The 16,293-nt window shown below is 45.3% G+C and overlaps 1 protein-coding gene across 3 annotated transcripts in view; it reads right to left on the bottom strand.

Annotated features, from left to right (window-relative positions):
• Nucleotides 1-822: 822 nt before the first annotated feature.
• Nucleotides 823-16,293, bottom strand: part of SHISA7 (shisa family member 7) — a 33,736-nt gene continuing 18,265 nt past the window's right edge. For 2 of the 3 annotated variants that reach the window (XM_083409204.1, XM_083409205.1), the window contains exons 3-6: nucleotides 14,540-14,694; nucleotides 11,141-11,206; nucleotides 4,036-4,188; nucleotides 823-3,568 (exon numbers count right to left, since the gene is read on the bottom strand). In XM_083409204.1, coding sequence (XP_083265330.1) covers nucleotides 2,952-3,568; nucleotides 4,036-4,188; nucleotides 11,141-11,206; nucleotides 14,540-14,694 — 991 coding nt within the window. In that variant the 3' untranslated portion in view covers nucleotides 823-2,951. The remainder of the gene's footprint in view (nucleotides 3,569-4,035; nucleotides 4,189-11,140; nucleotides 11,207-14,539; nucleotides 14,695-16,293) is intronic. The other variant, XM_083409206.1, reaches the window with a different exon arrangement.

The following is a 16,293-nucleotide window of genomic DNA, read 5'->3' as shown; positions in this document are numbered from 1 at the left end:
GGGCTACTGGGGTGAATTACAGTACCCTAAACTACAGCCTGGCACTGCTATATGTACAAGTTATACAGGGCCCATCAGGGACAGCTAGAGGGAGAAATAAGAGACAGGCTGTAGCTTTTTCTGAACTGGAGAAGGACCTCTAAGAAGTTACATAGGAGCAAGAGTGAAAGCTAAAGTAATGTCAAAATGAAGAGAAAATAAAGTGATCGAAACTAAGTGCTGAAACAAAAATCCACCTGTATTTGGAAACGGATGACATTTGAAAGAGTCATACATTTCCAAAATCTTCAACATCTCACATATTTCTGATCTCGGCAGCGATGTTTTTTGATATATTGCCCAGAATTTTATCCCTAAAACTTGATTGTCCCTCTGACTAAAAATTCGTTGCCAAGCTTGTTAATTCTGAGGTATACAAACCTGCTGATATAAATTCAGTATTTCACTTTTTTTCCTTTCTAGTACAAATGGTGTCCCTTTCTCTGCCCCAGTCTGAATGGGCAGAGTCATTCAGAGTCGGGGGGGGGGGGGAGAAAACAAAAATATTTCCACTATCAAGCATGTTATTTTAAAAATACTTTCTATCATTTTTTTAAAAAAAAAGAAAATTAGGTTCCCCCGCAAAACTCCACCCATTGACAGAGGTAGGTGAAACAAAACTGATTTACATTAAATCCTGTACATGTCTACTCAGAAGTAAACCCTACTGAGTTAAATTAGACTTTCTTCTGAGTAAATGTGCATAGGATTGTAGCATCTGAAAATAAAAATTCAATCTAGGCACACTTCTTTCAGCTAAAACAGCCCAGAACGTGAAACAAATATTTCAAGAACGAAATTTAAGACTCAGGAGGGAGGATACTATTAATAAAACCAATTCCATTTAAAAATACTTTTATCTTTCATCATCTTCTGAATGCTGGCCATACTCTTTATATCTCCTCATTTAATTAAAAAAAAAAAATCAGAAAAGTTACTAGAAAGAAGATGTAAAAGTGGATTTTTTAAGAGTCCTGAGCATAATTGGGGGCAAGGAAAGGGAGGGATAGTGGGAAGTTTGTTTATTAGAATAATGTTTGAAAGAGCCGAGACTCCTTTAAAAGCTACACTCACGAGAACCAAAGAACAGGCATTGATGGATACCCCAAGTAACTGGGAGGTAAATAAAAAGCACTAGAAAAATTGACAGAGTGCTAGCGATATATAAAGATATGTACAGCAGAAGCAGGGAGAGGGTGGACCTGACCCTGCCCTGGATCCCTTACGGGCAGAGTCCTGGCAAGGTTATAAAACAAGGATGGGATGTGTGGGATGAGAGTTGCAAAGGGTGTGTGTAAAGCTCCACTTCCTGCACCTTCAGGTAGTGACCAAACTCAATATTGGATGCAACAAGACAAGAGGGCTGCCCACCATGACCCACTTTTCTCGTCTTGGAGTGCATATCAGGAAGGAGCAGGGAGGGGGCTCACATCTGTTTCCTTTGCCACGGCATGAACAAATGGTGTGGCCATGCCATCAGATCATTTATGCCCTCATGTTGTGCACCAGTAGGGCCAGATGCCCCTGGCCCTCCTACAAAGGTGCTGGCGTGAACTAGGTCCAAGGTGTTGATCCCAGCCATAAAACAGATGAAGCCCCAAGGAGGTGACTTCGTTCGAAGTGGATGAGCTCAAAGCAGTCAGTGATGTCAACAAAGGTGGATGAGGCCCACAGTGATGAAGTCACTAAAAGTCAACATCATTGCAGAGCCTGGCTACTTTTGATATTGGTAGCTACTGGCTGAATCCATTGTGCTGAAATCATCAATAGGTGACAGGCACAGGAACTTTGACATCATTCTTAATCATCAAGATTGGCAGTACTATCATCAAATGGTTGACAAGGCCTTTTCAAACATCGGTACGACTGTTTTGCCCCAACATCATACAGTATTGACAATACCTACACATCTGACGTCATCAGTCCATGTGATGCCCTGATGGGTTATATCACAATCAATATACTGACAAAACGTTCTTTCCGTTGACATCATCTATAACTGACAAGTCACATAATGTTGATGTCATCAAAGGTCCACAGTGTTGACACCATCAAATGTTGATGGTGTGGGCATCAGAGGTCAACAAGACCCACAGCGCTTACATCATCTGCAGCTGACAGAGTCCACAGTGTTGACACCATTGATGGTGTTGATGGTGTCAGTTGGTCAATGGAGCATCCACAAGGGTTGGCAATGCTCACAGCGCTTGGAGTACCAGAGACAGAGTTTGCCAACCTCATAATAAATCCACAGCGGTTGTCTTCAGTCTTCAAAAGTCTGAGACAAAGCCCACAGAAATGATGCCATCAAATGTTGACGGACAACACTAGTGTTGTTGTTATCAAAGACTGATGGGACCTGGCAATTATAACATGACCCAAAACTATCACCAAGGCTACGTTATTGATGCTGTGAAGGATCCACAGGCCTAGTCTCTTTCAGCCTTGATGTAATCAGATCTGGACAGCAGTGATGTCAACAGACTATGGGAAGAGATAGCAGCAGAATCTAATACATGAGACCTACTAATTTTGACATCTTCAGAAACTGACCAAGATTGTGCAGTAGGTTTCCTCTAAGAAACCAAGCTGGCCTTGACACCATTGCATCTTGACCATGAGCCATAGTGTTGATGTCATTAAATACTGACAGCCAACGTCATCATCAAAGATTGTCAAGACCTGGCAGGTCGGTTGGACACCATCAAAAGCCAGTGAAGACTGAGATGGTATCATTATCAAAGACCAGACTAGGACTTGACATCAACCAAGATGGAGGCCATAGGGCTTTAAAAAAACAAAAGGAGCCCCAAGATGGTGAGCACCAAAGAAAGGGTGGGGTGGAGCAGAAAAGGGTAGAGAAATATGGCCTTGAAAAGTCAAATCAACCTGAGTTGGGGATTAGGGGCCTCTCACACGGTGACCTCGTTCTTGCTGCCAGTAGGGAGGTGTTGGGTTGGGTGGTGCCCAGGGATGAACTGGACTTGATCAATGGTGCTTTGCCTCTTGGCTGCAAAGCCTTGGCGCCGGGTGGCAGCCTGGCTAGTACTGCCGTCCCAAGGAGCAGATGTCTTGGGGGAGTTGTTGGAGGTGGGGTGAGAGTTCTTCATCATCACGTGGTGGTGCTCAAGCATGGGAGTGCTGCTGGCGCAGACGTTGGTCTGAGAGAGGGCCTTCTGGTGGCCCAGATGCATCTCCTGGAAGGGACCTGTGCGCTGATGAAGACGCTCAGGAGAGAGCAGGCGCTCCTGAGAATGCAAGTTTTCGCGGGAGAGGAGGTGCTCGTGAGATATGACACGCTCTCGAGGAATGGTGTAGTCGTAGTGAGATGGGCGGTAGCTTCCCCCTCCACCACCACCATCGGAAAGGATGTGTTCCTGTGACATGACACGCCGTGGGTTGTGGGACTTCTCGGAGTAAGCATCCGTGTCATAGTTCATCTTCATGGCATGTAAGGGCAGAGTCCCTCGGGTCAGTTCGGCAAGATGCCTCCGTTTGGCATAGAATTCATCCAAGTCCTTCTCAGCTGCTGGGAGATAGGGGAGATAAGTAAGATGTCATTGAATGATGAAAAGGTGGAGTGGTGGATGTGAGAAGATGACGAAAGAGAAGGGGGAAACAGACAACCTCCACTCCCATAAAACACAAACACCTCATGATCGGTATGTGAAATGGACTGATAAAGCAATAAAATCACATCTGATTTGGCCCTCAAACAATTTGTAATACATACATTGGCTAAAATTCTCATTTGCATTATAAAGACAGTTTTTCTTCAACAGCCAGGCAGGTCACATAAGGAGCCCAAGAGAGGCTCAATGGCAGTGTAAGCCCACGTTTGAAAATTTTCAGTATAGAGGAAACAGGGTCAGGGATGATGGTAAAGAAAGTGAGAGATAGCTATATCATGGAGGAAAAAGGCTCAAGTTATTAGCCTTTGGAGAAGATCAGCAACAACATCCTCCCAGGATTCCCTTCCTAAATGCTCCAGCTTACCCAAGCGCTTGAGTGAAGAATAGCGGTTAAGTTCTGACTTGACGGCTGTCTCATATGACGGAGGCAGATGGGAAAGATTGTGGAAAGAACGAGAGCAGCTGAGGGTGTTGTACTTCGTGGTTGAGTGGCTGGGCGTGTGGTTCACATGCCAATCTTTTAGGAGACAGAGAAAGAAGAGAAAGCATATTAGTTCAACTCAGACTGACTTCCAAGGGCACTTGGAGTTTTAGTAAGACGAGTTGCTTCCACGCTAGCTATTTAGTCATTTGTCATTTTTTACTGAGCATCCAAGTGACAATGCTGACAGCCTTTGGCACTCCCATATTTATTATACTGTCCTCCCACACTCTTGTGGACATGGTTAGTGATGGCTGTTCCCTAGAGCATGTGCTTAATTCAGACAGTACCTGGTGAATCCCTAACTTTTGAGAAAGGCAAGGATCCTTCTCATCATTAGGCTTCTCCTGTTGGCTCTGCAAACAGCATTCAAGTTAATCCTCAACTTAGAGCCAGGCCACACATGAGGCAAGGTGAAGTGACTGCCTCAGGCGGCAGGATCTACCGGACTGCAGATCCTGATTTTCATCTTTCTTCCTGCCTCCTTGTTCCTGATGTAGATCTTCCCTCACCCCTTCTTCCCTGGCGGGGAGAGGGTACCATTTTGGGGTTTGCCTCAAGGGCCAAAATGTCTTGGGCTGGCTTCCTAAACTACACACAGCTTCCCCTTCATGGCGCCTGCTGTCTGGAATCTCTCCCTTGATTCACCTTCACCTTAAGGACATAAGAACACAAGGGGTGCAGCTCAGATCTTGTTAGCCCCCAAAATGGCGGGTGAGTGAGGTCCCTAAAAAGGAGGATTGGCAATTAAAAATGGTAGACTATGCAGAGTTAGCAGGTCTAACAGGTAAAATAAGAGAGCAAGAAGACCAAGTATGTAAAGAGGAGTGGGAAAACGTTGTGGAGTATTTGGAAAATAATTGCAAACAAGTGAAAACACTGGCAGCATTAAGGTAAATTCTGCAGTATAATATATAATAAAGGGAGAAAGGGGAGAAAGAGATCTAAATGGATATATAAGAATATGCAGGAATGGTGGGAAAATTAAAGGAACCAGGGATGGGGAAGAAGGGAAGTCATTGCATGTTTTTATTAAAAGAAATATATTTACGGTGGAAATTTGTACTTGAATGTGATTTTGGAAATGGTAATAATGAAAATTATAAATAAAAATAAAAAAAACACACAAGGGGGGTCCCGCTGGATGAGGCCAGTGGCTCATCTAACCAGATGACTATGCGGAGCTTAAAAGCAGAACTTGAGCACAACAGCACTCTTCCCTCCTGTGGTTTCCAGCAACCAATATTCAGAGGCATATAACCTTCAACAGGGCAGGTACAGCATATCCATCAGGATTAGTAGCCACCGACTGCCTTATCCTCCACGACAACCTCATCCACCAAGAAGACCTTGGCATTTCCTCTCCTGATTACAATCAAGTCAGCTGCAAGTGGAACATCAAAACAACCAAGAGCAACTGACCTTGCTCTTTCTTCCCTCACCCTCAGAGTGGTTTTTTCCAACTAAAACATAACTGCAGCACCAGTCTTTCCAGTGTGGGCTTGCAAAATGTGATAGATATGTGTTGGGGCTGCCAGTTGCTGGGGTCCACGTGTCCTGGCAGGGCTCTTCAGTGTTGCCATGGAGGCAAGTGGCTGGGAAGCTGCCCACCATTTTGGTTTTCCCACAGTGCCCTAGCGCAGTGGTTCCCAATTGGGGGTCCACGTGACCCACCCAAGGGACCCACGGCACCATTCACATAACAGTAACAACCACAGGACATCAAAATTATCAAAAGTCCACGATTGGCTTTTGAAAAACAAGCAGTTTGCAGTACTTAGCTAATTGGGAACCACTGCCCTAGAGCATTGTTGGAACGTGAAAATGATATGTGATTATTTCCTTGCCTCAGCCCCTCTCTCAGGGCCAAACCACAACAAGGGGAGCAAGTGGGTGGGTGAGTGAGCAGAGGGTTGGGACCACTGACATGGATGGGAGTCCACCACAGCTTGTTTTGTTAGACACCCCTCTCCTGTTAAGGAGGTATTCTGCTTTTCCATGAGTTGATTTCCCTCCCGGCTGTAGCATTATTAACTGGTCTTAATTGGCAATTTCCTGTTTCCTCACAGCAGGTTCTCTACTAACTCGTTTACTCTTTTCCGCATGAAGAACTGCTTGTTCTTTTGTTATTTATCCTCCATTATTGTCATAGCTAAATAATTTGTAAAACACAAAATAATGCCTCAGTAACAATAAAAAAAACAACCTCTTAAATTGTTTTGCACTAAACATACGCCTATTATGGCCAAGCTACTTGCACTTGTCTCACTGAGGCACACGACTGAGTATAAGGCAGCTATTGGGTATGAGCAACCTTGCATTTCTCCAGTCAGTAGAGGGCAGTGTTGAGTCTAACAGATGATAAGGCAACTACACTTTGTGGTTTCCCACTGAAACCTAAGCTGCAACCCTTCCTTCTGCATGCTTCTATCTCTCTTTGCTCTCCTTCTGCACGGGGCAGCCATGAAACTGTCTCTCATGTTGTAGACTTAGAATAAAAAGCCATCTTTGTGGATAGGAAGTACCGTATTTTTCGCTCCATAAGACACATGTTTTCCCTCTTAAAATCTAAGGGGAAATGTCTGTGTGTCTTATGGAGCGAATGTGTGGTCCCTGGGGCTGGGGGGGGGGGACCCGGGCTTCCCCCGCCAGACCCCCCAAAAAAGTAGGTGCACCTTATAGTCAGGTGCGCCTTATGGAGCGAAAAATACAGTAACTCTTAAGAAAAGAACCTTTTCTCTGTACCAATCGGAGTCCTGTCTTATTTTATTTTACCCTTCTAAACCATGGCAGTGATGTACAAATAAAACAGATGACGGGTGGTGGGTTAGCTCCAGCTTCCAAGCTCCCCACTCCTCCACTCTGCTAAATACATATAAACTTTAAGCTGACAATTTGATTTTAAAAACGTATCAGCAGCTTCATATGAACATGCAGGGCTGGATTCTCTGTGAAAAGTCAAGCGGTGTCCTGATAAAGCCCCATCCTCAATTACTTCAAGCAGGGGCAGCAAGAGACCGTAGCAAAGCAAAGGAGGCTTGGGAGACGGGGAGCCTGCCTGGGAAATCTCCTGCCTCCGCACTTGGCTAAGCACTGAGCAGATTCACTTCCATCTGCCAAAGCACAGAGGCTGCCAGGATCAGCAGTCCTGAGATGAAACTGACATTCTCCTCTCTCCCTTCATTCCTCCCCTCTCCTCTGTCTGCTGTGCTGGAAAGAGAGAGAGGGGCGATTCCACCTGGTTGTCCTCTCCCACTCTGTTCCCAACTCAATTCTGCCTTCTGTGTTGTATCCAGAGATGGGCAAATCCATCCATTTCACACCCCCCCCCCATTTAAATTCAGTTATCCACATTTCCATGTCAGTTTGTAGTTTTGTCTTAATGAGAACCCACTAGCATTTTAGTGTGATGTTATTTACATTTTTGTAAACCACTTTCCTCTGATACAAAAGATTCAAACCTCATCTTAAATGCAGCCATAACCATAGATTTTGTTATTGTTTTCCCAGGAAACTGAAAGGATGAGCTACATGAAGCGGGAGACACATTTGATAAAATCCCATTTATCTGATCTGAGTTCCGGATCAGGTGAACATGGCACAGAATCCCAGAATGGTTATGGGATGTCTGTTCTGCTTCCCCAGTAGCATTACTGGAAAAGCAATAGAATGAGTACAGGATCAACTGAGGCTTCTTCAGGCGGCCACTTTAAGTGGACAACTGTAATGTCAGCCCTCCTGATTTAAAAACAGCTGAGGGGGGGAGGCAGTGGGTGGACTATTTGGGCAGCGCGGACCCTGCATGCACCCAAGCCACCATGTCTCTCCCAGGAGAGATGTGCGGCTTGGGCACGCTGCAGGCCCCACAGTGAGTGCTGCCCGGCATTTTGTCACCTCCCTCAGTGGTGACACCTGGGGTGGCCCACACCCCCCTTCCTCCACCCCTGCCCCCAGGGGATTAAATACTGAATTAGACTTTAATTGTTCTGTTTAAGTTTCTTGTTAAGATGGCTGTTGTTTGTGTTCTCCTTGCTATATATTGGATGCTGTACCTTTAAATTCTACATAATTTTGTGTAATTCAATGTACCTGCTAGTGGCCTTCGCAATGCTACTAGGTTTTAGCCAACAGTATCAGCTTACTACACTTCTGAGTGACAGCTGATCCACGGTTATTTGGTGTACCTTTGTGGACATTTGACTTGGTAATGTATCTGTTATTGTATCACAACCCATTATAGAATGTGCAGGTATGTCATTTCAATCACTGTATTTTATTGTAATGGATTTTATTTTATATTATTGCCAGCGGATGAAGAACTTTTATTGAAACAGTCTATTATCCTGGAAGGACTGTTCTGTTGCTGTTGCTTTGTATAGAGCACTCTGTTCCTGTGTTTGGAGCACCTATCATCATTCTTCTGTGTTGCTGTGCTTATAGCACCATCTCGCTCCAGCTCACTCTCAGCAAAATTTTGTATAGGATATTAACTCTGGAAGGTGTTTAGCCTCAATATTCAGTGATTCTTTACGGCCAAATACTAATCTGATCATTTCTTTTCATGGAATATCTACTTGACTCTTATTAGTTCATGACTCCATGTACATACTGTATGTTTTCTGATTGTGAATTAAGAAACAGTTATAGTGTTATATAAATATTGTTAGTATACTATTAGCCTATGTGTTGCTTTGTGTTTGCCAGATTATCTGCATGGAGGAAGCAGATCAAGGAAATGCCCATTTTCTCACATACTGGATTTTCTGTGGCAGGAAATTAAGCAGCTCAAAGTAGTTTAACTTTAAGTAGTTGGGGAAAATCCCAAGGTAAGTGCAAATGTTGGACAACATCATGAGGACACTCTGAGAAGTCTGAATGAACAGGACAGGGTGATGATGGGCAGATGTGGAAGCACCTTAAGTAAGTCAGCTTGAAATATCATCCTGCTCAATACATATTTAGGTAGACCAGTAAGCTGTGTTATTTTATTTTATATACTCACTGCCTGCCTGCTCGTTTCGCTTTATAATCTTCTTTAATAAACTTACTCAGCTTGGAACTTGGGGCACCACTGGATTTTATAACACCCAAAGGACAGAGGCCACTTCCAGACTGTCACTGTTTTCAGGTGGGATTGAATCACCTCCCGGTAAATTCAGGTTGCGCAGTTAAAGCTGATTTGGCGCTCTTGTGAAACAAACCCACTTCCCCAAAGGATCAGGCTTTTAGCAATAAGGAAAGTGGCAGGAAAAGGCAGAAGAAAGGGCAGGGTAACACTTGCTTGACGCAACCTCCCCACAAGCAAATCAGACTGAATGCTAACATTTCCGCAAACAAATCAGGCTGAATTAAACAGCTTGTTTTGAAGTGACCAGAGCTCTCTCCCTGCTGCCCTGACTGCTGTAATTACCCTATGGGCTATAAGTTAATGGAAAGCAGGAGGAAGGATGGGCCTGACGTTTGACTGTTGCAGACTCTGCTCCTGGTCTGCAGCCTCCCCCTTCCCAGATAAAAAACCAGCACGTTGCAAGACCTTCAGTCACCACAACTTAGGCTCCCTAAGAATGAGTGCTGGCAGTTCCAAGCAGGTGGACGAGATGTTTGGCAACCTGCCTACACAGCCCTGGGATATGAGCCCCCCCCCCCCTTCACACCATGCTTTTGATTCCCCCACTGAGATTATCCAGGAAGACTCCAAATCCCCTAGTGTGTATATGAGACAGCGCCTTCTCAGCTGTGCAACACAGAAAGCAGGTCTGGCGTCAATATCCTGGGGCAGCTACCAAGGAAACAGCACCGCAGCAGGGTCCACTGCTAATAACCACCCTGAACCCCTTTAAAATGTATTTTTTCATGGCCTGGCAATGCCCGGTGTTTTGAGTCTAGCTGCCTTTTAAATTTCCCACAATGCTGTAGAGTGACACTTAATTGGGGGCATTGTGCATAATAAAAATGGCGGCTAGACACAGCTACCTGGTACTTCTCAGACCACTGCTGCCCTCCTCCAGGTAAGCCAACCAACAGAGCATATGGCCTGCCAGAGGGCACTCAGGGCCCTCTCAGACCTGCAGCCGGTCCTGTCAGGAAGCTATCTTCTATAAGGTTAGACTATTGATCCATCACATAGCCTAGTGTTGGCTACTCTGACTGAGGACAACTCTCTTTCACAACCACACCTTACCTTTAAAGCACTCTTATACCACTTCTCAGAATCACAGGAGCTGTAGTTTGTTAAGGGTGCTGTGGATTGCAGCTCTGTGGCTGAGGAATAAACTACAGTTCTCATGATTATTTGCGGGAATCCAAGACTGCTACAGTAGTGTAAGAGTATTTTAAATATAAGGTGTACATATGACCTAGAAAGCACAGGGATGGGGAACCAGGGTGCCCATGTTGCTGGACTACAACTCCCTTTATCCATTGCCGCTGACTGGAAGTTGGAGTCCAACAACTTCTGGAAGACACACAAGTTCCCCATCCTTGGCCCTTCACATAACCTGCTACCTGATTCTTTTTTAACCTGGGGCCTTCTGCACTGGAGAGGGACCATTGGTCAGGGGTAGAACATGCACTTTGCATATTCTACTCCTGAACAATGGTCCCTCTCCAGTAGGGCGCCCAGATTCACTCCAGAACATCCTCCCTTGTTGGAAGGTCTCTTTAGCGCCCCTGCCTGCCAGTTTATGAGAAAGCAGTAAAGACTATCCTGTTTCAATGAGCTTCCAACTAAAGTTGGTTTGCTTCCCTGATTAGCTTTGTTGATCTTATGCTGTATGCCTCCTGTCTCTCTGTTTTATGGTGTTCAAAAGTATAATGTTCAGGTTTTAAAATTGTTGCATGCCACTTCGGGGGCAGGAGGGCTTTTTATCTAAAAAGCAGTCCACCATCATTATTATTTTTAATTTAAACAAATAAGTAAGTCAATAGAGAATCAGCAAGTTGCTAAGATGTCACTGTATCTAGGGATCCAACTGCTCCCAGCACTTACCCAGAGTGGCCGTGTGATGCTTGGGGCTGTTGACGTTCAGGTGGATGTAATTATGATGCATGTTATCTGCAAGGCAAAAACAAAGCGAGAGAAAGAAGTGTGTGTATGTGGTGGAGCGGACCGTGTTAAGAACGTTCACCTGCTAAAGCTGGAGATCATTCTTATCTGCCTCGAGCAGCCACTAGAGGTCAGCCAACACAGACTAAAAATGTCCACTCCGAACTTGCAAACAATTCTGGCAACGTTGGTCTGCAGGGCCAGTGTGGCTGCATTAACATTAACTAGTTTATTTATTTGTTGCTGGGAAATTTCACAACCGGGTTTGGGCTGGGAGAATATCAGCGCAGGCTGGGATTATGATCAGAACTAGGCATGCAAATTGATCACACCATCATTTGAAAGGGATGAATGATGCATGCTTATACTGAACGTAAGAAGGGCCCTACTTATGTTCTGGTGAAAGTCCCCTCTAGTCCAGCATCCTGTTCTCAAAGGTGCCTATGGGAAGCCCAAAAGCAGAACCCAACTGCGACTTCCCTCTTCCCAGCTGAACCTGACTGCAACCGCATTCTCCCCACCTGCTATGTACGCAACTAGAGCAAGGCAGAGCAGAAGGTAGATCAGGATCTACTGGAGGTTTTGCAGGAGTTTAGCAAGGGCTCTCTGACTCCCAGTTGACAAATATTAGCAAGAAACCTTTTTTAAAAAACAAAACCCTTCCAATTAAGCTACTAAAAAAGAATGCTTGGGGGGAAACCAAGAGTGGACTTTTCTGTGGAACGGTTGGTTTTGCTGATACCGTTAAAGCACCTGGGACTGAGTGATGTGCTCAGAGGCACCCTGTTCCTTAATCCTCAGCCTGTTTCTTGTGCCTGGTGGACCTTAGGTCTCTAGTGAAAGGAACAAAGGAGACCTTACAAGCCTGAAAATTGCCCACCCCTCTCATAGAACATACATGGCTACCATGCTTTATTTGAGGGTTGGGAGGGAGGGAGAGGCTGAAGAGGACAACCTGGCTTCTGGCACTGGAGCCCAATAAATTTAGGAGACGGATCTGGGGACTGGCCAAACCCCTTCTCTCTGTTTCTGCAGCCATTTGAGGATCTAGGCATGAAGGTGCCATGGAAGGAGGACCCATGCCATCTGTTCCATTGTAACGCTTACAACTTCCACCCTTGGCAATAGGTGAGGCTGGGAGAGTATGATTGACCAAAGGTGAGTGAGCTTCAAGGTTGAGCTGGGATTTGAACCAGTCAAAGTCTGACATAGTCTGGCTCTCAATTAAGATAGTACTACAGTGGTACCTCGGGTTAAGTACTTAATTCGTTCCGGAGGTCTATTCTTAAACTGAAACTGTTCTTAACCTGAAGCACCACTTTAGCTAATGGGGGCCTCCTGCTGCCGCCGCGCCGCAGGAACACAATTTATGTTCTCATCCTGAAGCAAAGTTCTTAACCTGAAGCACTATTTCTGGGTTAGTGGAGTCTGTAACCTGAAGCGTATGTAACCCGAGGTACCACTGTACACTGTTACTACAGCAAGTGGCGTCTGCAGCAAAATGTTGCAGTGTACCCTCCCTCCTAAAAGGGGTTGTGTTGTTTCAGGTTCCAGCCAGCCATACCTTCCACACAGGACATTGCACTTTTCTTACTCCCCCCTGTTGAGGGCGGTGGAAGTGCAGCCTTTGGGCTCCCCACCCCCAAAATATTTTTTGTACTTCTGCAAACCTTGAGGTGCACCCCCCAGCATGCTGACACCTACCCCTTGTTTGCCAGTGACCCTGGTTTTGCCTACAATTTTGTTGACACTCACCACCCCTGAGTTTGCTACTAAAACGAATAACTGAGACCAGGTGTGTCTGGGCTCCGGGAGAGAAGGGAGCATTTAGCAGGGAAGAGGGAAACTGCAAAAGTGCCTCCTGAGCACTTGAAGGCTTTTCTTTCTACCTGGAAAGAAAACAGTTCATGTCTCAATAAGGCCCTCCCCCCACAACCCTAATATTAATCTTCAAGCCGACACAAAGACAGCCAGACAGCTAGAACCAGTTGCTATGGCAAACAGGCTGTTTCCCCACAAGCTTTTGCAGCTTAATTCCTGCTGAGAGTACACACACACACACACACACACACCAAAGAGCAGGAGTTAACATATTCCAACAAAAATAGTAAGAGAAGGGGCTAGAAGTAGATCACAGAGAAAATAGGCGATAGATTCCAGGAAGGTTCCTGGGGTCCATGGAGAGGCCAGCTCAGGCTGCTGTTGGAAAATGGGGTGTGAGGCCTTCACCTCTTTTAAAGGAGCCCTGTTCTTGATCCCAGTTTTGCTGGCTTGGGAGGACATTTTTTTTGTTACATTTATATGGCATTCCTTGCTTCAGAGAACTGAGAAGGGGAGTTCCCAAGTGATTCCTCATGGGTGTTGGTGCACACGTTGACATGAAACCATGGTTTGTGCTAACTTTAGCTGAGACTCCAAACCGTAGTTGGTGTTCCAAGATTTACCATAGTTTGTGCGATTCCCTTCCCTCCTCCACTTTCCTCTTACTGGATTCTATCCCACACTGAAGCCTCTGAGAGTGGAACAACGTAACCATGGTCATTGATTCAGATGTGACACCAAATCACCGGTTTGCAAACTTGTGATTTCAGCTTCTGATCTGGCTGCCACTCACAAACCATGATTTGTTGGAAAGCGCTGGTTCATACTGTATAACAAAGCCTTGGTTGGGATTCTACAAACCATAGTTTTGGTGTTACATCCAAATAATCTCACTTAGATATTCAGTGCACGCACACAGTATTGATTAAGCCGGGCATAGGCAAACTCGGCCCTCCAGATGTTTTGGAACTACAATTCCCATCATCCCTGACCACTGGTCCTGTTAGCTAGGGATGATGGGAGTTGTAGTCCCAAAACATCTGGGGTGCCGAGTTTGCCTATGCCTAGATTAAGCCAACATATTGGCTTATTATCTCTTTTAAGCCATGATGCTGCCATCAGAAGGGGTTGGAGGTCAAGTACCTGGTTATACAGTCCAAGATAATCATCTCTTTTACTCCCCATGGCACCCCCCATGGAGACCCTCACTTTCCTTCCTTTAACACAGTCACCCTCCCGGCAGTTGAGCCCCATGCGCCACTTAGGTTGCCAAGTGACCAGAAAGAAAGAAACACGGAACCTGGCCTGTACTTGTGCCTTTAACAGCAACTCAATCAGCGTGAAGCTTTTTCGGAGATGGGGACAGTGTTGATTAGGATGGATGATATTAAATAAATCCTTCCTCGAATTCTAATAAAAAAATTATGCAGATCAAGCTGTTGGGGAAGGTTGGTAGCTGATCCAGGATTTAGCAATCTTAAACCATCACTCGCCTTGTCAGGCTGCCTGCAGTTCTCTTACCATGGCTGCTTTTGGACGGTTTCACTGTGTTGTACAGGTTCTTCGGGGGACGAGCTGAACCGTTGTCTTGGAAGTTTGAGTTAATGACAAGGCTGTTGTTGCGTTCAGAGCACGAGCTGCTGCCTGCTTGATGCCTGAGAATGTCAACCAGTGCCCTGGCCAGGAAAAGAAAGGAAGTGTTAGTGAAAGGCATGTGTTTGGGCTGGATTGAGGCACTTCATTCACAAAATCATAGAATTGTTGAGTTGGAAGGGACCACAAGGACCATCAAGTCCAACCCCCTGCAATGCAGGAATCTTTTTGCCCAACACGGGGCTCGAACCCACGACCCCAAGTCTCATGCTTTACCAACTGAGCTATCATCCCACCTTAGTATCTTTACAGTATAGCATGATTCAGTGAAGGTTTATCCAACTTCACTTGCTTGTTCCTATGGCAAAAAAACTCTGCCCCAGGTGCTGGCGGGGGTGCAAGAGAGCTCTCCCCGCTTGTGCAACTGGTGTTCAGAGGCATACTGCGTCTGATACTCAAGGTGGCATTACAGAGCCATCATGGCCAACAGCAGTTGACAGCTTTCCATAAACATGTCTAAACCCCTTTTAAAAGGCAAAGGACCCCTGACAGTTAAGTCCAGTTGCGAACGACTCTTGGGTTGCGGTGCTCATCTTGCTTTACTGGCCAAGGGAGCCGATGTTTGTCCGCAGAAAGTTTTTCTGGGTCATGTGGCCAGCATGACTAAGCCACTTCTGGTGAAACCAGAGCAGGGCATGGAAACGCCGTTTACCTTCCTGCCGGAGCGGTACCTATTTATCTACTTGCACTAGCATGCTTTCGAACTGCTAGGTTGGAAGGAGCTGGGACCAAGCAACGGGAGCTCACCCTGTTGCGGGGATTCGAACCGCTGACCTTCCAATCGGCAAGCCCTAGGCTCAGCCACCCGCATCCCAAAACCCCTTTTAAAGCCATCCAAATTGGGGGCCAAAACCACATCACTTAGCAAACCCCATTGTTTAACTGTGTGCTGTATGAAGTACTTCCTCTTGTCTGTTGTGAATCTTCTGAGCTTCATTTGATGACTCCAGGTTTATTTCTTTTTTAAAAAATTGATCGTTTTTTTTTCTATTATTATTGTGCAACGAAACTCATGTCTTTTCTAGTTCTACAATGCCCTCTAAGCACAATATTTCAAGTGTGGCTTCACCATAGATTTGTATAGCGGCATTCTGATACAGAGTTTTATTTGCAATCCCTTTTCAGTCCAATGCAGTGTTAGAGCACAGCGAGTTACTGGCCCGGGTCCTTCTCTAGAACAGAGGATATGTGTTTGTACAGTTAAATTAGGACTTGTAGTTCATCAGAGAGGTTTGTTCTTCCCGAATTAAATGTGGTAAAGAAAGTGAAATACCTAGGGATCTATTTGTCTTCCAAAAATTTGAATTTATTTAAGGACAATTATGAAAAATGCTGGTTGGAAGTAAAGAAGGATTTAGAAATTTGGTCAAGATTGAAACTTTCCTTGTTGGGAAGGATTGCAGCAATTAAAATGAATGTATTGCCGAAAATGTTATTCTTGTTTCAAACCCTACAGATCGTGGACAGAGAGGAATGTTTTGGAAAATGGCAGAAGGATATATCTAAGTTTGTCTGGCAGGGCAAAAAGCCCCGAATAAAGTATAAAATATTAACTGACTCAAAAGAAAGAGGGGGATTTGCCCTGCCGGATTTGAGGTTGTACTATGAAGCTGCAGCCTTCT

The sequence above is a fragment of the Podarcis tiliguerta genome (genome assembly GCF_965153285.1).
Source record: "Podarcis tiliguerta genome assembly, chromosome: 13".
NCBI lineage: Eukaryota > Metazoa > Chordata > Lepidosauria > Squamata > Lacertidae > Podarcis > Podarcis tiliguerta.
The sequence above is the reverse complement of the archived record's forward strand: the minus strand, read 5'-3'. Positions and strand labels throughout refer to the sequence as shown.